The sequence below is a fragment of the Myotis yumanensis genome, unplaced genomic scaffold (genome assembly GCF_028538775.1).
Source record: "Myotis yumanensis isolate MYYU_CA2020_CCGP unplaced genomic scaffold, mMyoYum1.0.hap1 SCAF_6, whole genome shotgun sequence".
NCBI classification, from domain to species: Eukaryota; Metazoa; Chordata; class Mammalia; order Chiroptera; family Vespertilionidae; genus Myotis; species Myotis yumanensis.
In genome coordinates, this window is record NW_027223757.1 from 95467930 (window position 1) to 95495769 (window position 27840).

The 27840-nt window shown below is 37.5% G+C and overlaps 1 protein-coding gene across 1 annotated transcript in view; it reads right to left on the bottom strand.

The window, feature by feature from the left end:
• Nucleotides 1-27840, bottom strand: part of LOC139012957 (golgin subfamily A member 6-like protein 26) — a 105022-nt gene that overhangs the window by 25220 nt on the left and 51962 nt on the right. Inside the window, exons 4-12 of the mRNA XM_070419143.1 lie at nt 26423-26455; nt 23922-23942; nt 22872-22892; nt 20092-20127; nt 19085-19105; nt 17698-17718; nt 14778-14798; nt 4473-4493; nt 2244-2264 (exon numbers count right to left, since the gene is read on the bottom strand). Of these exons, the coding sequence (XP_070275244.1) occupies nt 2244-2264; nt 4473-4493; nt 14778-14798; nt 17698-17718; nt 19085-19105; nt 20092-20127; nt 22872-22892; nt 23922-23942; nt 26423-26455 (216 nt within the window). The remainder of the gene's footprint in view (nt 1-2243; nt 2265-4472; nt 4494-14777; nt 14799-17697; nt 17719-19084; nt 19106-20091; nt 20128-22871; nt 22893-23921; nt 23943-26422; nt 26456-27840) is intronic.

A 27840-nucleotide genomic window follows, 5' to 3' on the forward strand; every position in this document is an offset into this window, starting at 1 on the left:
ATTTTCCCAAGATCCATCCCTGTTGTCGCAAATGGCAGTATTTCATTGCCCAAGTATACACAAGTGGATAGGAGGTATTTTAAAAATCCTCAAAATGACTAGCAAATTGGGAATTGCAAATTAAACCTACCAGGAGATACCACCTCACACCTGTTAGAGTGGCAGTTATCAACAAGACTAGTAATAACAAGTGTTGCAGAGGTTGTGGAGGAAAGGGAACCTCATTTACTGCTGGTGGGAATGTGAACTGGTACAGCCCCTGGGGAAAACAGTATGGAGGTTCCTCAAACATGAAGCATAGGGATCCCATATAACCCAGCAACACCTTCTATGGATACCTATGCCCCACAACCTGACAAAATATATCTTCCCAATGATATATGCACTCCTATGTTCACTGTAGCATTAGTCACAGTGGACAGGACGTGGAAGCAAGCCCACTGTCCATCCATACATGGTTGGATAAAGAAGAAGTGGTACATATATACAATGGGATATTAGCCACAAGAAGAAGGTTTTTATTTTAATAAGATCTCTGGTAGTGGTTAAATGTATATGGTCAGTTCTTCTATTGTGGTAGCTGGCCATATAAAACTGCCACAAAGTATGATTCATAGAATCCTGAACTACTGCTCCTATTGGTCATGCAGATTAGATTAATGGGTACCTTTATCCTCAATGTTTTGTCTGATGGTTCATACATAACTTTATTGTATATGAACCTGATTTTAACTAATGCCTGAATTTAGTATACCATAAGCAATTCCGAGGAAAGGGCGATGAAGTAGTAAATTGCAGTATTGGCTGGGTGGGAATGAGGAAGGAAAGATCTACATTGTATGGCTGCAGATGAGGATGATGGGAGGTCTGCGTTGTATGGTCTGGAGCTATATCGGACACAACATTCAGAGCAGACACTTGAAAAACAGCCACATTTTGCAGTGAAGTCATTACTAAAATTTTCATGCCAGAAACGAAATATTTCCATACATTGCAAAGACAGGACCACCTGAGAAATAATAATTGGGGAAACCCAGTAACAAATGAAGATTATCAATATATGTTGAAATCTTACCAATACCTGAAAAAAATGATGTACGTGTGTGTGGTGGAGTAAGGAAGATGGTCCTTGAGAGTTGAAAAGGGAACACTTCCTCTGTGATAAACTATATCTATCTTGCACTTTTTCAGACTAAATGGCATAAGTGCACATATCTGAGGCAGGTACTTAAAGTGTGATGCAGAAGCCTGTATATAGTAAAAGCAGCCTGCTATCATCACCTGTATCCATATCAGTCATCACATGAATCCTGCTCATGATCATTAGGAACTCTCTTTCCAAATTCCATTGTATGTCTAAACTAAAACACAATTGAAATATAATGTTAGAATAAAGGATATAAATCCTTTAATGATTCTTCAGGCCTCCATGAAAAAACCTTTGGGAATTATGCTATGACAAATAGCTTCTTATGTCATCCAAATACACAATTCTGAGCTAAAGATACATCTCACATAAACTTTCCTTAAGATTTAACATACTATTACAAACATAAAAAAATCTCTTGCAATGTTGCGAATTAATACCTAACCTAATGAAATGGAAAAGAATAAAGAACATTTAATTTAATTGGAAAGGAAAAGGCTAGTAACTATTGTATAAATTATCTGTGCAATGGTGAATATGATCACCAGGGAGGTGAAATAGTGGTCCTTAAAGTCACACTTTGTGAATGAATGACATCAGAGCCTAGAACATGTTTCCAGGACAGTGGAGGGGTCAAATACAATCATTGCATATGGAATCTTCTCTCATTGCTCAATTTACTGAAGATGGCCCCCGGGCCTTGTAAAAAATGCCAGAGGTCCTACTTTAATGGGTATTTTACATACAGTATATAAAGAGTGGAAATCATGTGCCTGTTAGCACAATCCTCTTCACCTTGCAAGATTCACAGTAAATATGACAGGATTCTGGAAAGCAGAAAATGCAAAAGTTTAAAGGGACAGTAAAGTATGAGATGAAAAAGGGAAGAAACTAGGAAGGATGGAAGTTATGGAAAATAAATAGATGGAACATTACATGTGAGAAGGATACAGACAAAAATATTTGAGAAGAGAGTAGTAGACTTTCAAAAAAAAGTTGAGCCAACAGATGTCAAGAGGAAAAAAGGCAGATAATGCTAAACACATGACATTGTTTTTAATGGTTTGGCAGTTAAGGATTGACAGCAACAACTTACCAATTTCTTCCCGAAATTTTTCTGAAAAATAAAAGTAAAATTGTAAATATCATGGGAAACAAATATGAATAAAATTCTATTTCTTCTACAACGTGCACAGAACATCAAGCCTTTCATGTTGCAGAGTAACATGCAAAACACCCTTGTAGGAACAGTGGCTGAAAGCTCTCATTTGCTCAGAGATAATTGTTCCAAAATTAAAAGGGAGGAAAGGTCTGAATATAGTGAATTAAGCAAAAAAAACATTAGAAATACAGTTCTGTTAGTTACCTTATAAAACATTCCCAATTTAATTTGAAGATTTTATAATTTTTGTGGGGTTGATCTCTATTAAAAGTTCTTTGGGACTAAATATATTATGGGGAGCAAAAGTAAATGTATAGTTGTTTGCTAAATAATATAATAATTAATAAATAAAAAATATTATTATTGTCTGATTATCTCAACCTTAACGTATTTTGAACCTGCCTGTTGTTTCGTCTCATATTTAAATAGACTTGTTGTATCTAATATATAGTTGAAAAATTGATTGAGGTGAACAATACTGAACCAGATTTTCTGGAGAAATTCTGGGTCAGGTTAGTAGACATCGAGGACAATTGCAAAGTAATGAATTGTCCAATCCATAAAAAGGCAGGAAATGTTGGACACATCAGAAAGCAGTCACTTTAAGGTGTTTGGGAGTAAAGAGGTATTGTAGAAAATTTACGCAATAGCTTCAGAATTTTATCTGAAAAATGGAAAGGAATAACTAAGAAGGAATGGGGGGCAAAATGGCGATAAGGGCACATATTTAATAACATAATGAATAAAAATTATGAAAGAATGAAATAAAATAAAGAGAAAAAATTAATGCAAATTATATGAGAAACAATAAATTCAATAACATTGAAAGCTACTTATGTAAACTTAAATTTCAGTTGCAGATAAAAAACAAATTCTCATACATATATACAAAGATACCTGCACCCTTCTCTGAAAGTAGAGAGACAGAAAGCTCACAATTGAGGTAATTAAACAGGGGAAAATTAAATAATTCTCCGAATTGAAGAACTAATGTGAATGTTAATTCATGTAATTACCTTAAAATTTGTATGATCCCTTTTGAGATTATTTAATGTTTATTATTAATATTGTATCTCTGTTCTTCTTTTAAAATTTTTGAAAATTAAATTTATTGGGATGATGTTGGTTAATAAAATTATGTGGAACTAACCGTGTAGTGCTATGCTACATCACCTGCTTATGACATTGTGGGCTTACCACCCAAAGTCAATACTTGTTCTTGGCCATATATTTCACCTCCATTATCCTGTGCTATCCACTTCTTCCCTCTGTGTCTATTATTACTGTTTTGTTTTCCTCTTTATTTTTGAGAGTATTACAGATGTCCTTTTTGTTTTCCTATTGCCCTCCTAGACCCTTCTTCCCTTAGGGGATCATGCTCTGACAAACAGGTTCTCACGTCATCCACATAGACAATTCTGAGCTAAAGATACATCTCACAAAAACTTTCCTTAAGATGTAACATCCTTTTGCGAACATAAAAAATCTTCTGCAATGTTGTGAAAGAAAAACTGAGTGAATAAACATGCAAAAGTATAAAGAACATTTAATGTAATTGGGAAAAAAAGCCAGAAAATATTATATGAATTATCTGTGCAATGTGCCATAGGTCACCGCGGAGGTGAAAGAGTGGGCCTTAAGGTGACACTCCATCTACGAATGACATGAGAACTTAGAAAATGTCTGGTAGCAAAACAGAGGGAGCAGCTGCACTCAACACATTGGGAATCTTCTCTCATTGCTCAGTTTACTTAAGATGGGCCCTTCAACTTGTAAAAAACGGCTGAGCTCCTACTTTAATGGGTATTTTACAGACAGAATATATAGAGTAGACATCCTGTGCCTGTTCGCACCACCCTTTTCACCTCAGAAGATTCACAGTAAATATGGCAAGTTTCTGGAAAGCGCAAAATGCCAATGTTTGCATGGAAGCACAGGTATGACATAGAAAAGGGAAGAAACTGGTAAGGATGGAAGTTATGGAAAATAAATAGATGGAACTTTACATGTGAGAAGGATACAGACAGAATAGTTGAGGTAAAAAAAGCAGACTTTCAAAAAAAAGGTGAGTAATGAATGTCAAGACGGGAAAAGGCAGATAAAGCTAAGACATCACATTGTTTTTAAAGATTTGGCAATTGAGGATTGTCAGAAATAACTTACGACGTTTTTCCCGAAGTTTTCCTGAAAAATAAAAGTGAAATTGTAAATATCATGGAAAACAAATATGAATAAAATTCAATTTCTTCTACAACATGCACAGAACATCCAGCCTTTCATGTTGCAGAGTAAGATGCAACACACACATGTAGGAACAGTGGCTGAAAGCTCTCATTTGCTCAGAGGTAATTGTTCCAAAATTAAAAAGAAGGAAAGGTCTGAATATAGTGAATTAAGCAAAAAAAAAAATTAGAAATAGAGTTCTGTTAGTTACCTAATAAAACTTTCCTAATTTAATTTGAAGATTTTATAATTTTGGGGGGGTTGCTCTCTATTAAAAGTTCTTTGGGACTAAATATATTATGGTGGGGGACAAAAGTAAATGTAAAGTTGTTTGGTAAATGATATAATTAATAAATAAAAATATTAAGAGAATATTATTATTGTCTGATTATCTCAACCTTAACGTATTTTGAACCTGCCTGTTGTTATGTCGCATATTTACAATAGCCCTGTTGTATCTTACATATAGTTGAAAAATTGATTGAATTGGACAATACTGAACCAGATTTTCTGGACGAATTCTGGTCCGGTTAGTAGGCATCTAGGACAGTTGTAAAGTAATGAATTGTCCAATCCATAAAAAGGCAGGAAATGTTGGACCCATCAGAAAGCAGTCACTTTAAGGTGTTTGGGAGTAAAGAGATATTGGAGAAAATTTACGCAATATCTTCAGAATTTTATCTGAAAAATAGAAAGGAATAACTAATGAGGGAACGGGGGGCAATATGGCGATAAGGGCACATATTTAATAATACAATGAATAAAAATTATGAAAAGAAATGAATAAAATTAAAGAGAAAAAATTAATGCAAATTATATGAGAAACAAAATATTCAATAATATTGAAAGCTACTTATGTAAACTTAAATTTCAGTTGCAGATACAATACAAATACTAATACATATATAAACAGATTCATGCACACTTGCCTACACGTACACAGAGACCTCATGCTCAGTGTTGTGGTAATTAAACAGGGAAAAATGTATGAATTCTCTGAATTGAGGAAATTATGTGAATGTTAATTCAGGTAATTACCTTAAAATTTTCATGATCCCTTTTGAGATTCTTTAGTATTCATTATTAATATTGTAACTCTATGGTTCTTCTTAAATTTTTGAAAATTAAATTTATTGGGATGATGTTGTTTAACAAATTTATGTGGAACTAACAGTGCAGAGCTTTGATACATCACCTGTGTATGACATTGTGGGCTTACCACCCAAAGTCAAATGTTGTTCCTTGGCCATATATTTCACCTCCTTTATCCTGTACTATGCACCCCTTCCCTGTGTGTCTATTATTAAGGTTTTGTTTTACTCTTTATTGTTGAGAGTCTTACAAATGTCCTTTTTGTAGTCCTATTGCCCCCCATGACCCTTCTTCCACTGCCCACACCAAGTCTTCAAGACACTATTTTCTCTTTCCATGGGCTATGTATATTCGCATTTAAGTTCTTTGGTTAATCTTTCCAACCCACCTGTTCCCACACACCCACCCACATGCCTCTGAGAATCCTCAGTCTGTTCCATGCTTTCCTGTCTCTGTGAGGGTTTGTTTGATTGATTTGTGTGCTCATTTTCTGCTTTCATTTCCATATGCCACGTATAAGTAAAATCATATATTTCTTGGCTTTGTCTGCTCAGCATAATATTCCCAAGATCCATCCCTGTTGTCACAAATGGCAGTATTTCATCGCCCAGGAAGACAGAAATGGCCAGCAGGTATTTGAAAAGTTCCTGAAGTGCACTAGCGATTAGGGAAATGCAAATCAAACCTACCAGGAGATATCACCTCACACCTGTTAGAGTGGCATTTATCAACAAGACTAGTAATAACAAGTGTTGCAGAGGTTGTGGAGGAAAGGGAAGCCTCATTTACTGCTGGTGGTAATGTGAACTGGTACAGCCACTTGGGAAAACAGTATGGAGGTTCCTCAAACATGAAGCATAGGGATCCCATATAACCCAGCAACACCTTCTATGGATACCTATGCCCCACAATCTGAAAAATATTTCTTCCCAATGATATATGTACTTGAAAGGACAAAACGGGACTGATAGCTGTGTTCCTAACTCCTCTTCAAGCAAAAGCCATAGAATGTATTAGTTACTCAGCCTGCCCTTATCTCAGCCAATAGGAACGCAAGGAAACTAGCCCAAGGCCAACAGTTTGCTATGGACCTCCTCTCTTTGTGTATCCAGAACCTAGCTGCACCCTACCCCTGCATCACTAGCCTCCGGACCTCACTCAACCAACCATAATTGACCAAATCAGTGGTCGGTGTGAGCTCTCACCTCCCACCCCACCCCCCGACCCTGAGCCCTCTAAATTCTTTGTTCTTTCAAGACTCCGGGCCCTCTTGCATCCAGTAATGGAGGCAGAGAGACCAAGCTAGCTTGAATAAAAGACTCTATGCTTTTGCATCAGACTTGGCCCTCCCTGGTGTCTCTGTGGGGGTCTTGAAATCTGGGCATAACATTTGGGGGTTCGTGCGGGACCCCCAAGACACACGAGGGACCCCAATCTGGAGAGTCTGACTGACTGCTGTAGGTGTCTGTGTGTTGTGTATTCTGTTCTGTGTGTTATATGTCCTGTCCTGTGTTGCGTGTTCTGTCCTGTGTGAGCTAATTTCTGAGGGATGTGGAATCCCCTCATTCTGTAATGCCCGAAGCGATCTAGGTGGACGCACTGCTGAAGGACCACGGGTTGGGAGAGTCAGAAGACTTTCCTCTGTCTTCAGGAGGGATGTGGAATCCCCTCACTTCAGGAGGGATGGGGAATTCCCTCACAAGGATCTGAGACAAGGCGGGTTGCTCCTGCCATTCGGTTTTGCTTCCGCAGAGTCGGAAGGTTGGCTTTTGAGCCTTTTTGGTTGTCTGTTTTTGTGTTTTTCTGTTTTATTATGATTGATCATTTCAAAGAGTTTAGGGGAGGCTATAGAGCTCCCTCAGGAATTGGGAAATTGTTAGGAATTGGATGGATTTTTTAAACTCTGAATAAATGTCTGGTGAAAGTGTGTGAGTGTGGAGGGATGGGGCCTGCCCTCTCCTCTCCTTTGTGTGGCTCCACGACTTTGGTCAGGAGGGCATCTGAGTGAGGATCTGTGAAAACAGGTCAACCCCCTTCCCTTGTATGTCTCTCATCACGGATCATCATGGGGTGGGGACAAATTTTGTTTGTGTGGGACTAGCCAATTTACTACAGAGAAGGGGGACTGGAACTGGTCTGTGTAAAGCGAAAGCTACTTTGTGCTGTCTGTTTGTACACATGAGGAAAAACCCTGCTTTAAGGGGAAGACAGTAGAGAACTTTTAATTGCTTTACTCTGAGATATAATCTTGCTGTATCAGGTTAAAATTTTAAAAATCTAGGATTAATTTAAAGGTATAAGGTTGCAACCCAAAGAAGTTTCACAAAGGCTGGCTAGGTTCCAAGATTGCTTAGTTCTGAGATTGCTTATAAAAAAGCAAGAAAGAAATCTTTTCAAGTTGACTATTTGCTTAGCATATTAACAAAGTAGCAAATTTCAAAGAACTTGTTATTCATGGTTTTCTTATCTCTTTGGTGGACAGCTCTGCAGGGTGGAGAGATTTACTGCCTGTGACTGTATTTTGTTTAATAAACAATTGCTGTTTTCAATTGTTTATTAGAATCCTCATAGAGGACATAACCTGGTCTTTCCCTTCCTCCCTCATCCGGATTCTGAAAGCATCTGTAACTGGATTTCAGATGGTCTCCAGGCTTTCTGTCTGCAAGAAACCTCCCTATGCACCCGTTATCTTTCCAGGCTGACTCTGTGAGGAAAAGCAATGGGCCTGGACTGAGACAAGGGGGGTGGGGGTGTTAGCAGACCCTAGAAAAGCGGAGGAGGAACAAAGCTAAAATCTGCAGCCACCCTGGTGATTTAGAACGCTAGGCAGACTCAGCCCCTGAGAGCCAGGCCATCAACGCCACCGTCGCTGCCCAGCTCCTGAACCCCCTGCTTGAGTCTATACCACTGCAAAAGGGCAGTGGCTTCCTGGATTTGCTGGGGGATGCTCTGGCCGGGCCCCTGGGAGACCCTAGGGGGAGCAGCTGGCTCACAGGAGGGGCTGATATCCCCTTCTAGTGCACTCCCTTGAAAGAGGCCTGGTTGCTGCTCTGCACGAAGGGAACTGGTAGAAAGGCAAGAAAGCAGGGCCCTAAGGGTTAACAAAGGGGCACTCTCCCTGGACCTGGGAGCCGTCAGGACTTTGAAATTCTCCAAGAGAGGAGGAGTCTGACTCAGAGACTGGCCGAAACCTCGTTGGGTTAGGAGAACCGGAGGCTGCATATTGAACTTATAGACTGCAGTTTGCTGGGCAGAGGTCCAAGCCCAGTTATATAGGGGTTAAGCTACCTGTGTACAGCAAAACAACTTTCTCCTGTGCCAGAATACATTTTAAGAAAATTAAATGCATGATAGACCAGAAAGCTGGGACTAGTAGAATAGGGAAACTGAGCAGAAATCCTATCTTCCCTAAGCCAATGACACTTGGGGGTAAATGCTTTGCATTTGCCTCCCTAAACAAAGGTTAAATCGTTTATGTCAATCTGATTAGTGTCATTTGTTGTCCACACCCAGGGACAAATGAAGTTAGAAAATAAGCCTTATTTTGATTAGTTCTTTCATTCAGGAGGAGCCAACCCGGTCCCTCCCTGCAACATGAGTGATAAAATGTATGTTAAGGAATTTTAAAGTTGCTCAAAACTCGCTGCCTTGGGTCCAGTTCTGCGTGTGTAAGAAGGGACAGAGTAAGGTTTAGTAGCAGGAGTGGAGAGGCAGGCAGGGCAGGAGCAGGCCAAAAGAAGCTGGCAAGGCCATCCAAACCACCCAGCCGCTATTGGCCAGAGCTGCCTGAGGCAGACCTCCTCGGACGGCAACAGCTGACTCCGACTAGGACAGACTGGGCTCTTTCCAACTGGGCCCCCATGAGCCGATGGTCAAAATGAAGATCGGGGGCCAGACTGTGAACTTTATGGTTGATACAGCGGCAGAGCACTCGGTAGTTACTCAGAAGGTAGCTCCCCTCTCAGGACAGGAAGTCACCATTATTGAAGCTACCGGTACCACAGCTGCAGACTGTTCTGCCACCCCCGCCGATGTCAGTTAGGCGGCCATCAGGTGGTTCATGAATGCCTGTATTTGCCAGTTGACCGGGTCCCTCTAATGGGCAGAGACCTTTTAGCCAAATGGAAGCAGAAACCACTTTTGCCCCAGATGGCTCAGCACAGCCTTGCCTAGGTGAACAGACCTCTCCAATAATCCTGTCCTTAGCAGTGCCGAGGGAGGAAGAATAGAGACTTTATACCCCCCAGCCAAAGGCCTCCACATCTGTTCTTGTCATGCCCCCATCAGGGGACTTGGGCAGTATTCCTGTTATCTGCCAAAATTCCCAAGACTATTAAAGTACTTGTTCACTGAAAAGGTGTAGATGTGGATATTTATTTGATGTTTATATGTCTACTTAGGTATAAATATTTGTTCATGTACATAAGGAAGTCTACAAAAAATATATATTTAATTTAAGGCTGAATGCTCTGACCGATAGCAAAACGCCCCAAGCAACCGCTGGGTTCTTTTTCGAAAGGGTGTTTGCTCCCTGTCAGAGGTGGAATCGGCCCACCCAACAAAATTTCTGTCTGTTTGTTTACTAAAGACTTTGATTTTCTCTGATATTTCTGTGTTGGGTTGAAATTTTGGAATTCTGGGGTAGATTTAAAAATATTTGTAGATAAATAGAACCCCCGGTTAGTTTCCTGGTGTATTCTGGAGCAGCCTATTCAGAGCCAATGGGACCAGTAACATCTAAGAAGACACCAGTTCTAAGAGCCACTGAACAAACTGCCTTTTTCCTTGGACATCAAAGAGGACTGTGGACCTCAGAAAGAACAGGGTAACTCATTCGTTTCTAGTCATGCCAGAATGCCTGTACCCCTTACTTGGACGTGATCTCTTACAGAAATTACAAGCCACCCATAAGCTTGTTCGAAATGCCCTGCCAGTGCCACCTCGGACTCTGTACATCCTTTCCAGCCTGGGGACTCGGTGTGGGTAAAGAAGTTCACGACCCCAGGACTCACCCTAACTTGAAAAGAAGTATACCTGCAGAAAATTGTATAATCCAAAGAGACAAGGACAATTATACCTTATATAGGAGGGTCAGGAGTAGCCTCCAGTCACCTGGAGAAAAGCATACTGATCTGCTCATGATGTTTGAATAGCCCTGCCATATCTCATGTTTAGTAGCGGAGGATTTGGCTGCCTAAAGTGGCCATGGTGCCAATATTATGTTTCATTGTATTAATATGTTATATTGATCTTTGATTCTCTTGCTGGTTTAAATGTATGTTGACTGTCCTGGAAGGGGACTGAGTGGGGTGAACCCCAAAAAGTAAAGGGTATCTGGCTGCCAAGAGGGCATTTGCCCAACTGGGCCGGGAAGAATACCCATCAGGTTTTAGTCTCTATTGAGAGACAGTTGACAGTTGGCAGCATGTATACTGTCTTGCAGGCCTGTGTGGCCATGCCCATGTCAGAGGTGGCACAAAACCTCAACTGTAGAAAACTGGGAAAAGCCTGTTTGGAATAGAAAGTCTGAGGCATGGTTATGCATTTTTAACGGACATAGAAAGAAGGTTTAAAGGCTAGTTTGAAAGAGTAAAATTTAGAAAGGTTATGTATGTGATCAAAAGGAGAAGAGAAATTTTAAAAGGAAATTATTCAAATAGTACAGGCCAGTAAGCCAGAGGGTAAATAGTTATGCCAAAGTACTTAGGGAGGACTGATAAAAGAAATCCAACAGTTACTGTGTTGTTATAACTCTAAAGAGTCCATGGAAAAGGACTGACGAGAAAAATCAGAAGATCTTAGAGCAGATCAGTATGTTTTTCTCCTTATATAATTACTCTAGAATTTGGCAATGCTTAATAAATCATGGCAATACATTTCTTTGCATAAATTCAATAAGAACAATTTCCAAAAGTAATTTTATTAATGAAAAACTTTGACTGGAGTATCATGTTTTAAAGAAACCTGTCTGAGCTCTGAAGACTTGAAGCCAATAAGAGTGCCACGGGAAAAGCCTGATATCCTGCTTGGGAGCCCTGAAGATGGCTGGCACTGGAGCGTCAGGCCCATGCCCTACTATCACTGGCGGTTGGTCAGAGTAGAAGGGGATCAATAAGGATGCCTCTGCATCCCTGTGGAACTCCCACACACTCTGGGCCGCAACAAGTAGGACGGCTACTGAGATGGGCCTTAAAGCCTAGAGCATGAGCTCAGGTGGAGTTGCTACAGGTGAGGGATTCACCTAACTCAGCAGATGCTGCAGGCAGGCCTGATGGCAGCTGAATGGCTTGGCTTCTTGGCCCTAGGGGGCACATTAAGATGAAGTCATGAAATTCCAGCAAAGGTAGTCAGTTACCATTCTTGTTGTGTTTATGCAAACATCAGGCCAAATTGAATACAATAGATAAATTAATCTTGATTTGGCTTTTTAATGGCCATAGAGGAATTTTTAAGAAGAAAAATCCCATTTCAATAGAAGTTGTTAAAGTTAAAATGGTTTCTTTCCCTTCCGCCGGACCATTTGTTATAGTTTGTCTCTGCCAGGTCACAAGCCCAGCTCCTTCTGTGCCCAGGACAGCAGGGAGCCTGAATGGAAGGTGACCTCTAACCAGGCACACCCGCTGCAGATCACCCTCAGGAGGCAGTGGACCTCTCCAGACCCCTTGTAATCCTCCTAATGCTGTTGACTTCCAGCCCTTGCATTATTAACAGACTAGTCTGATTTGTCAAAGAGCGCATAGGGGTAGTCCAGTTGATGGTTTTGCAAGCCCAGTACAGGCCTCTAGCGATGGAAGGTGAAATAAAAATGCATTCTGTCTCATGATTGAGCCGGACGTTCCAAGACAAGGGGGGAGTAAAAGGACAGAACGGGACTGATAGCTGTGTTCCTAACACCTCTTCAAGCAAAAGCCATAGAATGTATCAGTTATGCAGCCTGCCCTTACCTCAGCCAATAGGAATGCAAGGAAACTAGCCCAAGGCCAAAAGTATGCTAGCCACCTCCTGTCTTTGGGTAACCAGACTCTAGCTGCAACCAACCCCTGCATCACTATCCCCCAGCTCTCACTCAACCAACCAGAATCGGCCAAATCAGTGGTCTGAGTGAGCCCTCACCCCCACCCCCGACCCCATGCCCTATAAATTCTTTGTTCTTCCAAGACACCTGGCTCTCTTGCAACAAGTAATGGAGTCAGAGAGACCAAGCTAGCTTGAATAAAAGACTCTATGCTTTTGCATCGGACTCAGCGCTCCCTGGTGGTTCTGTGGGGGCCTTGAAATCTGGGCATAACACACTCCTATGTTCACTGTAGCATTAGACACAATGGACAAGACGAGGAAGCAAGCCCACTGTCCATACATACATGTTGGAAAAAGAAGAAGATGTACCTATATACAATGTGATATTAGCCACAAGAATAAGGTTTTTATATTAATGACATCTCTGGTTGTGGTTAAATGTATATGGTCAGTTCTTCTATTGTGCTAGCTGGCCATATAAAACTGCCACAAAGTATGATACATAGAATCTTGAACTACTGCTCCTATTGGTTATTCAGATTAGGTTAATGGGTACCTCTACCCTCAATGTTTTGTCTCATGGTTCATGCATAACTTTATTGAGTGTGAGCCTGATTTTAAGTCATGCCTGAATAAAGTTTACCATAAGCAATTCAGAAGGAAGGGAGGGGAAGTATTAAATTGCAGTAAAGGCTGGGTGGGGATGAAGAAGGGAAGATCTACATTGTATGACTGCAGACAGGTACGAGGGGAGGTCTGCATTGTATGGCCTGGAGCTATATTGGTCACAACTTTCAGAGCAGACACTTTAAAAACAGCCACATTTTGCAGTGAAATCATTACTAAAATTTTCTTGTCAGAAACGAAATTTTTTCATACATTGCAAGTACAGGACCTCCTGAGAAATAATAATAGGGGAAAACCAGTAACAAATGAAGATGATAAAAATATGTTGAAATCTTACCAATACCTGAAAAAAATGATGTACATGTGTGTGGTGGAGTAAGGAAGATGGTCCTTGAGAGTTGAAAAAGGAACACTTCCTCTGTGACAAACTATATCAATCTTCCACTTTTTCAGACTAAATGGCATAAGTGCACATTTCTGAAGCAGATACTTTAAGTATGATCCAGAAGCCTGTATATCGTAAAAGCTCCCTGCTATCAACACCTGTATCTATATCAGTCATCACATGAAAGAATCCTGCTCATGAACATAGAACTCTCTTCCCAAATGCCATTGTATCTTTTAACTAAAACATAATTGAAATATAACATTTGAAAAAGAGGACATAAAGCGTTTAATGATTCTATCAGGCCTCCATGAAAAAAAACTCTGGGAATTATGCTATGACAAATAGCTTTTCATATCATCCACTTTCACAATTCTGACCTAAAAATACATCTTCATAAACTTTCCTTAAGATGTAACATACTTTTTCAAACATAAAAATATCTCTTGCAATGTTGCGAATTAATACCTAAGCTAATAAAATGCAAAAGAATAAAGAACATTTAATGTAATTGGAAAGAAAAAGGCCAGAAACTATCGTATACATTATCTGTGCAATGGGTAATATGATCACCAGGGAGGTGATATAGTGGTCCTTAAAGTCACACTTTGTCAATGAATGACATCAGAGCCTAGAACATGTTTCCAGGACAGTGGAGGGGTCAAATGCAATCATTGCATATGGAATCTTCTCTCATTGCTCAGTTTAATTAAGATGGCCCCCTAAACTTGTAAAAAATGCCAGAGGTCCTACTTTAATGGGTATTTTACATACAGTATATAAAGAGTGGAAATCATGTGCCTGTTAGCACAATCCTCTTCACCTTGCAAGATTCACAGTAAATATGGCAGGATTCTGGAGAGCAGAAAATGCCAAAGTTTAAAGGGAAGGTCAAGTATGAGATGAAAAAGGGAAGAAACTAGGAAGGGTGGAAGTCAAGGAAAATAAATAGATGGAACATTACATGTGAGAAGGATACAGACAAAAATATTTGAGAAGAAAGGAGTAGACTTTCAAAAAAAAGTTGAGCCAACAGATGTCAAGAGGAAAAAAGGCAGATAATGCTAAACACATCACATTGTTTTTAATGGTTTGGCAATTAAGGATTGTCAGAAATAACTTACGACGTTTTTCCTGAAGTTTTTCTGAAAAATAAAATTGAAATTGTAAATATCATGGGAAACAAATATGAATAAAATTCAATTTCTTCTACAACATGCACGGAACATCAAGCCTTTCATATTGCAGAGTTACATGCAACACACACATGTAGGAATAGTGGTAGAAAGCTCTCATTTGCTCAGAGATAATTGTTCCAAAATTAAAAGGGAGGAAAGGTCTGAATGTAGTGAATTAAGCAAAAAAAAAAATTAGAAATACAGTTTTGTTAGTTACCTTATAAAACATTCCCAATGTAATTTGAAGATTTTTATAATTTTGGGGGGGTTGCTCTCTATTAAAAGTTCTTTGGGACTAAATATATTATGGGGGCAAAATTAAATGTATAGTTGTTTGCTAAATAATATAATAATTAATAAATAAAAAATATTAAGAGAATATTATTATTGTCTGATTATCTCACCTTTTACCTACATTTGAACCTGTTGTTTCATATCAGTTGTATCTTATATATAGCCCTGTTGTATCTTATTTATAGTTGAAAAATTGATTGAGTTGGACAATATTGAACCAGATTTTCTGGAGGAATTCTGGGTCAGGTTAGTAGGCATCGAGGACAATTGCAAAGTAATGAATTGTCTAATCCATAAAAAGGCAGGAAATGTTGGACACATCAGAAAGCAGTCACTTTAAGGTGTTTGGAGTAAAGAGATATTGTAGAAAATTTACACAATAGCTTCAGAATTTTATTTGAAAAATGGAAAGGAATAACTAATGAGGGAATGGGGAGCAACATGGCAATAAGGGCACATATTTAATAACATAATGAATAAAAATTATGAAAAGAAAGAAATAAAATAACAGAAAAAATTAATGCAAATTATATGAGAAACAATAAATTCAATAATATTGAAAGCTACTTATGTAAACTTAAACTTCAGTTGCAGATAAAAAACAAATTCTCATACATATATACAAAGATGCATGCACCCTTCTCTGAAAGTAGAGAGACAGAAAGCTCACAATTGAGGTAATTAAACAGAGAAAATTAAAGAATTCTCTGAATTGAAGAACTTATGTGAATGTTAATTCATGAAATTTCCTTAAAAATTTTTGTGATCCCTTTTGAGATTTTTTAGTGTTTATTATTAATATTGTAACTCTGTTCTTCTTTTAAAATTTTTGAAAATTAAATTTATTGGGATGATGTTGGTTAATAAAATTATGTGGAACTAACAGTGCAGTGCTATGCTACATCACCTGCGTATGACATTGTGGGCTTACCACTCAAAGTCAATACTTGTTCTTGGCCATATATTTCACCTCCATTATCCTGTGCTATCCACTTCTTCCCTGTGTGTCTATTATTACTGTTTTGTTTTCCTCTTTATTTTTGATAGTATTACAGATGTCCTTTTTTTTGTCCTATTGCCCCCCTAGACCCTTCTTCCACCGCCCCACACCAGGACTTTAAGACACTACTTTCTGGGTCCATGGGCTATGTATATTCCCATTTAAGTTCTTTAGTTAATCTTTCCAGCCCACTTGTCCCCACACACCCACCCCCACGCCTCTGAGAATCCTTCGTCTGTTCCATGCTTCCCTGTCTCTGTGAGGGTTTCTTTGATTGATTTGTGTGCTCATTTTGTGCTTTCAGTTCCATATGCCACTTATGAGTAAAATCATACGTGTCTTGGTTTTTCTGCTCAGCATAATATTCCCAAGATCCATCCCTGTTGTCACAAATGGCAGAATTTCATCGCCCAGGAAGACAGAAATGGACAGCAGGTATTTGAAAAGATCCTGAACTGCACTAGTGATTAGGGAAATGCAAATCAAACCTACCAGGAGATATCACCTCACACCTGTTAGAGTGGCAGTTATCAACAAGACTAGTAATAACAAGTGTTGCAGAGGTTGTGGAGGAAAGGGAAGCCTCATTTACTGCTGGTGGGAATGTGAACTGGTAACAGCCACTGGGGAAAACAGAATGGAGGTTCTTCAAACATGAAGCATAGGGATCCCATATAACCCAGCAACACCTTCTATGGATACCTATGCCCCACAATCTGAAAAATATTTCTTCCCAATGATATATGCACTCCTATGCTCACTGTAGCATTAGTCACAGTGGACAGGACATGGAAGCAAGCCCACTGTCCATCCATACATGCTCGGATAAAGAAGAAGTGGTACCTGTATACAGTGGGATATTACTCAGCCACAAGAAGAAGGTTTTTATTTTAATAAGATCTCTGGTTGCGGTTAAATGTATATGGTCAGTTCTTCTATTGTGGTAGCTGGCCATATAAAACTGCCACAAAGTATGATTCATAGAATCTTGAACTACTGCTCCTATTGGTTATGCAGATTAGGTTAATGGGTACCTCTATCCTCAATGTTTTGTCTCATGGTTCACACATAACTTTTTTGTATGTGAACCTGATTTTAACTCATGCCTGAATACAGTTTACCATAAGCAATGCAGAGGCAAGGGAGGTGAAGTTTAAATTGCAGTAATGGCTGATTGGGGATTGGGAAGGGGAGATCTACATTGTATAGCTGGAGACAGGTACGAGGTGAGGTCTCCATTGTATGAATGGAGCTATTTTGGACACAACTTTCAGATCAGACAGTTTAAAAATAAACAAATTTTGCAGGGAATTAATTCCTAAAATTTTCTTTTCAGAAACGAAATATTTTCATACATTGTAAGGACAGGACCATCAGAGAAATAATAATGGGGGAAATTGAGTAACAAATGAAGATGGTTAAAATATGTTGAAATCTTAACAATTCCTGAAGAAAAATGATCTACATGTGTGTGGTGGAATAAGGAAGATGATCCTGGAGAGTTGAAAACAAATGCAAAATAAACACATGACAATGTGTAAGTGGAACGTGAAATACATTCATGGGACTTGCCTTTATCCAGGTCACCTGTATCTGAAAGAGTGAAAGAAAGAAAGAAACCGTTCATACATGATGTAGGCCCAATGTCAGGAAGAGAAGAGGATGCTAATTTGAAACTCTTCTGTATATTATTCTTTTATGGAATCTGACCCACATTTCTAAGAGGTGAAGCCAAAGTATCCTAAGTCCAAGCAACCCCTGAGAGCCATTGCCACCTCCATCTCCATACCCATTCGTTCAAAAGCAATGAGTTGGCCGAGTAAAATATGACAGACCTAAAGGAGCACTTCCCCTGGGATAAACTATATCAATCTTTGGTCTTGCTTCAGATCTCCCACTTTTCAGACTAAAATGGCATAAGTGCACATACCTGAGGCAGGTACTTAAAGTGTGATGCAGAAGCCTGTATATAGTAAAAGCACCCTGCTATCAACACCTGTATCTATATCAGTCATCAAATGAATCCTGCTTATAAACATAAGGAACTCTCTTCCCAAATTCCATTGTATCTCTCAACTAAAACATACTTGAAATATAACATTAGGAAAAAAGGGCATAAAGCGTTTAATGATTCTATCAGGGCTCCATGAATAAACCTTTGGGGATCATGCTCTGACAAATAGGTTCTCACGTCATCCACATAGACAATTCTCAGCTAAAGATACATCTCACATAAACTTTCCTTAAGATGTAACATACTTTTGCAAACATAAAAATTTTTTTGCAATGTTGTGAATCAATACCTGAGTGAATAAAAATGCAAAAGAATAAATAACATTTAAGTTAATTGGAAAGAAAAAGTCCAGAAAAGATTGTATAAATTACCTGTGGAATGGGTAATATGGTCACCGGGGAGGTGAAACAGTGGGCCTTAAGGACACATTCCATCAAAGAATGACATCAGAACTTAGAAAATGTGTGCCAGCTCAGTAGAGGGAGCAGCTGCACTCATGGAATTTGGAATCTTCTCTCATAGCTCAGTTTACTTAAAATGGCCCCTGACCTTGTAAAAAATGGCAGAGGTCCTAATTTAATGAATATTTTACAGACAGTATATAAGGATTGGAAATACTATGCCTGTTAGGATAATCCTCTTCACCTCACAAGATTCACAGTAAATATGGCAATTTTCTGGGAAGCAGAAAATGCCAAAGTTTAAAGGGAAATACAGGTATCAGATGGAAAAGGGGAGAAACTGGGAAGGATGGAAGTTATGAAATATAAACAGATAGAACTTAATATGGGCGCAATACACAGACCAAAAAAATTGAGGAAAAAAGAGTAGACTTCTGAAAGAAAGGTGAGCCAATGAATGTCAAGAGGGGAAAAGGCAGATAATGCTAAGACATCACATTGTTTTTAAAGGTTTGGCAATTAAGGATTGTCAGAAATAACTTACGACGATTCTCCTGAAGTTTTTCTGAAAAATAAAAGTGAAATTGTAAATATCATGGGAAACAAATATGAATGAATTTCAATTTCTTCTACAACATGCACCAACATCAAAAACGTCATGTTGAAGAGGAACACAGTACACACACATGTAGGAACAGTGGCTGAAAGCTCTCATTTTCTCAGGGATAATTGTTCCATAATTAAAAGGGAGGGAAGGTCTGAATATATTGACTTAAGCAAAAATTTAGAAATATTGTTCTGTTTGTTAACTTATAAAACATTCCTCATTCATTTTGAAGCTTTTATAATTTGGTATAGAGGGTTTCTAGCTTTTACCAGTTCTTTGGTGCAAAATAAAATATAGGCTGGGGCAAAAGTAAATTCATAGTTGTTTGCTAAATTATATAATAATGAATACATAAAATAATAAGAGATTAAATTCTGTGTTTCATGTACTCACAACTTTAACCTCATTTTGAACCTGCCTGCAGTCATGTCTCATGATTGCAGTAGCCATGTTGTATATTATAGTTGAACTAGAGGCCAGGTACTCGAAATTCGTGCAGGGGTGGGCAGGGGTGTCCCTCAGCCCAGCCTGCACCCTTTCCTATCTGGAAGCCCTCGGGGAATGTCCGACTGCCAGTTTAGGTGTGATTGTGTGGCCTGGAGCGGGGTGGTGGGCATGGTCTACATTGTATGGCCTGGAGCTATATTGGACAAAACTTTCAGATCAGACACTTTAAAAATAGCAAAATTTTTCAGGGAAGTAATTACTAAAATTTTCCTTTCAGAAAGGAAATATTTGCATACATGGAAAGGCTAGGACCATCAAAGAAATAATCATGGGGAAAACCGAATAACAAATGATGATGGTAAACATAGGTTGAAATCTTACCAATACCTGAAAAATATGATGTACATGTGTGTGAGGGAGTAAGGAAGATGATCCTTGAGAGTTGAACACAAATGCAAAATAAACACATGAAACTGAATAAGTGAAAAGTGAAATACCATCATGGGACTTGCCTTTATCCTGGTCACCCTTATCTGAAAGAGTGAAAGAGAAAAATTCATTTAAACATGATGTAGGCCCAATGTCAGGAAGAGAAGAGGATGCTAATTTGAAACCCTTCCTATGTTTATTTTTTAATTGAAACTGACCCACATTTCTAAGAGGTGAAGCCAAAGATGCTAAGTCCATGCACCACTGAGAGCCAGTGTCACCTCCATCTCCATACCCATTCGTGCAAAAGGAATGAGAAGGGAAATGAAAGTATGACAGACCTAAAGGAGAACTTCCTCTGGGATAAGCAATATCAATCTTTGGTCTTGCTTTGGGCCTTTCACTTTTTCAGACTAAAATGGCTAAAGTTCACATACCTGAGGCAGGTACTTAAAGTGTGATGCTGAAGCTGTATATTTTAAAAAAGACCCTGCTATCAACACCTGTATCTGTATCAACAATCACACGAAGCCTGCTTATAAACATAAGGAGCTCTCTTCCCAAATTCCATTGTATCTCTAAACTAAAACATAATTGAAATATAACATCAGAAAAGGAGGGCATAAAGCGTTTAATGATTCTATCAGGGCTCCATGAAAAAACCTTTGGGGATCATGGTCTGACAAACAGCTTCTCATGTCATCCACATAGAGGTCTGAGTTAAAGATACATTATACCTAACTTTCCTTAAGATGGAGCATCCTTCTGCAACAGGTAAAAGGTATTGCAGTTTTCAGAATTGTTAACTGAGTGAGTAAAAATGTGAAAGAATAAAGAACATTTAATGTAGTTGGAAGGAAAATGTCCAAAAATATTATAAAAATATTCATATAAATGGTAAAACTTGACTAAGTTTTACCAAGTCTGATCTTCGGGGAGTTGAAAGAGTGAGGCTCAAGGTCACACATCATCAAAGAAAGACATCAGGGTTTACACAGTGTTTGACAGGGCAATGGAGGAAGGAACTGTGCTCATCACATTTGGAATCTTCTCCCATTACTCAAAGTTTGCATAAAATGGCCCCTTGAACAACAACAACAAAAAGGCAGAGTCCTAATTTCATCGATATTTTATGGGCAGTGTATATAGAGTGGAAATCATGTGCCGAATCTTCCTCATAAGATTTGTTGTGAACATATGGCAAGTCTCTGGAAGCAGAAAATGCCAAAATTTATATGGAAGTACAGGTATGAGATGGAAAACAGAACAAATGGAGAAGGAAGAAAGTTAGAAAAATAAATAGGAGGAACTTAATTTGGAGAATTACATAAGCAAAAAGTGAGCCTGTGGATGTCATATAAGGAAAAAATCAGACAATGCTAGAGAAACTAAGTAAACAGCTATTTTGCTCGGGTATGGGAATTAAGGCTTGTCAGAAATTATTCACCAAGTTCTCCCTGAAGTATTTATGAAAAATAAATGGAATGATATTGTGAATATCACTGGGGAAAAATGTGAATAAAATTTAATTTATTGTAAAACACTTAAGCAAAACTAAACCTATTAAAGTGCAGATGAAAACTCAATATGCACATAGGAACATTGGCTCAACACTCTGATTTGCTCAGAAACAATTGTCTTAATATTAAAATTGAGAAAAGGTATGATAGTAGCAAATTAACAAAAAAGGAATAAAGTTCTGTTAGTTATCTTATAAAAATATTTTATTTCATCTTTTTTAGAATTTTTTTGTCTTGTTAGCTTTGACAAGTTCTTTGTTACTAATTATAAATACAGGGTGTGGCAAAAGGAAATTTAGAGTTCTTTTTTAAATAACATAATAATTTATAAATAAATAGTAACACAAGTTTCAACGCTGTGTTCCATGTACTCACAACTGTAAACCAACTTTTGCCTCTCCACATGTCTTACATTTGCAATAGCCATGATATATACTAGAGTCGCAACAAAATTTAATTTGGATAATATTGAGCCATTGTTTCTGGAGGAAATCTGCATTAGGCTCCAGAATTCTATACACAACAATATTTGTGATATCATTAATAAGTAATCTTTTCTATTTTTATCTTCATCAACATATTGGGGAGACATTGGACAATAAAATATATAGGCTTCAACTGTACATTTCTATGATCCATCATATGAATATTGACAATGTGGTCACCACCCAAAGAAAACTTTTCTTTCACCACCATGTAATAGTCCCTTTTTACCCTTTACTTCCTCCCCAAATCTCCTCCCCACTGGTAACCACCAAACTATTGACTGTGTCTATGAGTTTTTGTTTGTTTTTTCTGTTTGTTCAGTTGTTGCTTTCAGTTTTATATCCCCTGTATGAGTGAAATCCTGTGGTTCTTGACTTTTTCTGTCTGACTTATTTCATTTTAGATAAACGAACTAAATGGAGAGAACTTAATATGAGGGAGTCTGTAGCCAAAATTAGGAAGGGAAACATAGTCATGTAAGACCAGGAAGGCTAATGTGTTCCAGAAAGAGCTGTACAATAGAAACCATATGTAAATCAACTTAACACCTTCGGTCTCACAAATTTCTAGTGGAAGGAAAAACTGAGAAAGGCAATGTTGTTTGAGAAAGAAATGGTATTAACTGGGGAAATAGGATTGGGATAATATGGAAGGTTGTAAAATTTAAATGCAGAGATCTAATGTGAGAGAAACCCATTACCAATTTATTGAGAAGGGAAGGGAAGAAATCTAGAAGAGTGAGGCAATAGATGGCAGAGAGTGTGAAAGGCACGGAATATTAAGGAAACAAGATGCAACCCATTTAAAGAGGATTGGGAATAAATGGGTTTCAGAAAATTTACCATTGTATTGCTTGGGACTTTCTGAAAAACAAAATGAAGAGATCTAGGTAAATATCACAATGAAGAAGTACATAAGAAAGAAAAGAGTAAAAGCAAAGATCTGTTCAAAATCCTGCATGTAGCAGCAACCATAACAAGCCTGCTATACATTTTACCTTGGTATGTTACTGAGATGTACTCCCTTTAAAATCAAAATGATCATGAAAATCATGGCATTGCAAGGGGGGTGTGTAAGCCCTAAAGATTACATTTATGTTGTAGAAAAAATCTTTTGGAACATTCCTAGGTAATAATTTTAAAGTATTTCAGTAGAAATTTTGAGACTTGAGAAATTTATGATGATCAGTGATGATTCTGATGGATATAAACTGCTTCCATTAAATATTAACAGACACTGCAGTTTAGCAATGTTAAAATTGTGTTAATTTAAAGCCAAAGAGAAAAGCAGGTGTTATGGTTGCATATAAAATGATTTCCAGGAACACCATGGTAAATATTTGCATGCCTGTGAACACATTGGAAATATGTACAAGGGCAGTGGAAAAATAGGACTCAGGTTCACACTTAACCAATGAATCATACATATGTGTCAGTATATTAGGAATATTTCACATCTCTTAAGATCAGGAAAGTATCACATGATCACTCAAATATGGAATTAATGATGTTGACCTGTATTTGAATGTGTTCCAGGAAAGTGAACAGATTGAGAACCTGTCCCTGTGCCTGTAAGACTAATGTCCTTCATTTCACCAACGCAGTGAAACTAGAGCTTTTTTTTTTTTTCCTTTGGAAAAACAGAAAATAAAATCAATCTTGTTTGAATAACAATAGTATGGAATGCATAAAATGGAACAGAAAAATGTGAAAGTTTACAATACCAAATTAGAGAGATTTAATGTTACAGAAGACCTTAGTTAGTTAATTAAATGCAATGATCAAGGTAAACCGAAAGTCTATTGATGGCCTATAAATTAATGGAAGGGAACTAAAGGCAGTAGAAAGCAGTACTTTATCGGAGTTATCAGTAAGATTTTAATAAATATTTACCAGATGTTTTCACAGTATTTTCTGAAAAAACAAAATAGAGAACAATGAAAATGTTGTATAGAAGAAATAGGAATAAAACTCAAATTTCACACATATTTATATTTAAAAATTAACCTCTCAGGAAATAAATAAACACACATGCACAACATAGCATAAGATACACACTATATCAGACACACACACAGGAGAATGATTCAGTGGTTGAGATCGCAGTATTTTCCAGAGAGTACTCTTTTCAAAATATAAGTGATCATAAAATGATTATATTAATTGAAATAATTAATATTTTTCAAGGATGCCTACAAAAGTATCTCTCATCCCTTCTGACATTAGTTAGTATTTATCTTTCAATGTGTAAAATTTGTAAGTGTTTTGGTTTAAATAATGTGTATTATCAGATCTAGTGTTTGCAGCGGCTATGTTGTATACAGAAGCCACTAACAGTCCATTAGTGGATCTTGAACTGAGGTCTCTAGAAGTACAACAGGGTTATGTTCCTAGACCACTCTATTTACAACATTTGTACCAACATTGTATTAGGTGTTTTTCTATTTTAACTGCCAGGTAAATAGAACATTTTAAGCTAAAATCCATGAAGCAAAAAAAGAGAAATGAAGTATTACATGACAATCCGTTGGGTAAATGCAATCCCATCGGCAAATCCTGGACAAATTTTGACACATCAGCCTCACTCAGTAAAAATACATGGTAAAGATGTAGGAAAAAATGAATTTAGGTGGCTCAAAAGGAATGTCTTCATAGGTAACATAAAAAACAATTCAAACAAGCAATAACGGGTCATAATTAAATAGCAAGGGAGCATGGATACCTTCAGTTTGAAAGATAAGTAGTAAGGGAAAATTATGTAAAAATATGCGTATGTTGAGTTTGGAATGATGATCACTGGTAGTTGAAGAAGAAGTTACAAGTAACATACATAGATATACAAATATTTATGTCAAATTGACTTCCATTGTGGGACATTTGTGATAGTGTCCTCAGTAAAGTAAAAATAACATCAGAGATAAAACCAGTTATATTATTATTATAATTTTCACTTTCCTTTTTTTCTCTCTCATAGTAGAAGGAAGAAAGCAAGGATTATTTTCAAATAAGGACAAATGTCAAAATGGGGCACAAAAATTTCAAACTTTCCATATGTGTCTCCTCCCCTGAACTCACATACATAACTTTTAAATATCTTTCTTTCCTAAAAAGCTTAAAATATCTTTGTAAATCTTTTATAAATTGATGTACCATATCACATTACTTTACAGGTACAACCAAATTATTAGACATTGATATAACTTGCGACGTGATATGCCTGATAAATTTATACCCATCTGGCACCCCCCCAAAATTGTTACAATAATATTTCCTGTATCCCCTATGCTGTAATTTTCATCCCGTAGAATACTGTGCAAATACCAATTTGTGTTTTTTATACCTTCACCTTTTTGACATATTACTCCACACACCCTGTCTGTAGGAAGCCATCACAATGTTCTCTGTATCTGTGAATCTGCCTCAGTTTTTTTGTTTTGTTTATTTTGTTCTTTAGATTCCATATATAAGTGAAACCATGGTATTTGTCTTTCTCTGTCGGACTTCTTCCACTCAAGTATAATAGCCTCTATGCCCATTGATGCTGACATGTGTTTCTGAGAACTGAACCCACAGTGTTCAAAGACCATCCTACAAATTTGAGGAAATGCTATTTAACTTCCACAAGGGGCTATGATTGGAAGTAACAACATGAAAGGAACTAGAATACCCCTCTGTGCAATATGAAATACATCTACAAATATTAAGCGGAAACGATTTTTCCAAAATGCGAATTTTGTTATTGAAAATGAAAAACCATAAAAGAGTTACTCTTTGGAACAAATCATCCAAGCACAATCATGGGAAATATTTGTACATTGAAATCATTTGGACCATGAGTACAAGGACAGGGAAAATAATATACCTCAAGTTCATTCTTGATCAATTAATGATAATATAATTTACACAGGCTTTGTCAAACAATGTATGATCAAAATATACTCAGAATTTTAGCGATTTTTGCATCCCTTCAGGTTAGGAATCTTTCAGAGGTATAGAAATGAGCACTCCAGTATGGATGTTGACCCTGGCAAAATCTTTTAATGTGTTCCGTAAAGATTTTTAAAAAATCAAACCATGGGTCTATCAACCTAATGCCCATCATTTTACCAACTTCTTAGAGAAACTATAACAGATTTGGAAAACAGTATAATTCCATGTTGGTAGGGAAAATTGCATGGGATAAAATAAAAAGGAAGAAATAGAAAAGGTGGAAGGTTGGAAAATTGAAGTCGAGAGATTTAATGTGGGAGAATTCCAAAACCAATTTATTGGGAACGGACAGGTAGAAATCTAGAAAAAAACTTATGTCAATGGCTGGCAGACAGTGTCAAAGTCAGAAAACGTTAAGGAAAGATGATATCCATCGTTTAAACAGTATTGGGAATAATGGGTACCTGAAAGTTTAATATTCTTTTTCTGTGGTCTTTCTGAAAAACAAAATTAAGAGATCAATGTAAATATACTAGAAAACAAACACCTATAAAAATAAAATTTCTTGCAAAATTTCCATTTTCATTTTGCCTATTTGAATGCAAATAAACAAACATGCACATACAAGGTTGATGAGAACTCCCTTTTGTTCAGAGAGTATTGTTCTACACTCACAAAAGGCATTAAATATACTTTCTTAATTAAAATAAAATATTGGAATATGTGTTGTGATAATTACCTATTGATAATATTCTTGCTCTCTTTGACATAACTTGGGCTATTATCCTTTGGTTTGCTAGTTATAACAAGTTGTTTGTGTGTTTCAAAATATATATAATCAACTTTCATTTATGCCTTAATGTAGAACTTCTTAATTAAATCACATGAAAATAAAATATTTAATTATCAAATCAGGCTGAAGGTGGTTATAAATAAAATGAAGAAGCATACATTGATGCATACACACTCAGTAGAAACTTTCAGATGCCAATGCTTTAGATATATAAGATTAATAAAAGTTAGTTGACATAAATATTTGCATAGAGAAGTGGTTCTCAACCTTGGCTGTACATTAGAATTACCTGGGAATCTTTTTAAAATCCTGATTTCTGGGTCTCATCCTCCGGATATTCTGTTTCTTTGTTATGGGGTGAGGCCACAACATTAGTAAAAAGAAACAGAATTTCTGGAGGATGAGGCCCAGAAATCAGGATTTTAAAAAGATTCCCAGGTGATTCTAATGTGCAGCCAAGGTTTAGAACCACTGGCATAAGTGGAGGTGGACTAGGAATTCCTCTGGGTTAAACAACAGCAGTCATGGAGAAATCACAGGAGGAAAATCAAGGAAATCGAATAACAAATGAAGAAGGCGACTTCAGTGGGAAGATTAACAGGACAAATCATGTACATTAAATGCACAGTGTACTGAGGAAGATGTTGCGAGTGGAAGACAAAGATACAAGAAACAATGTGACCATGACTGATACACAGTGAAATGGTTAAAGGCAAGCTTTTTCCTCTTCCCACTAACGGGAAAATAAATGGGAGAACATTCCTATTCATTGAAAATGAGGGCACAAGGCTAACAAGGGGTGAGTACAAAATCTGAAACAATGCTTAGTTTTCTGTGGGATTCCAATGACACGTATTTATGAGAATTGAAACCACATGTTGAAAGTCTACCTCACAAATCAGAGCTTATAGTTTTGCTTCCATACACTGCTTGGTGCCAAAGGAGCTAAGATTCAAAATGTTGCCGTAAGAGGAGGTGGACTAGGAATTCCTCTGGGTTAAACAACAGCAGTCATTGAGTTTGCATGGGCCTTTAAAGATTTTCAGAATAAAATTAAAACATGTACCGATATCTGAGATAAGTACTTAA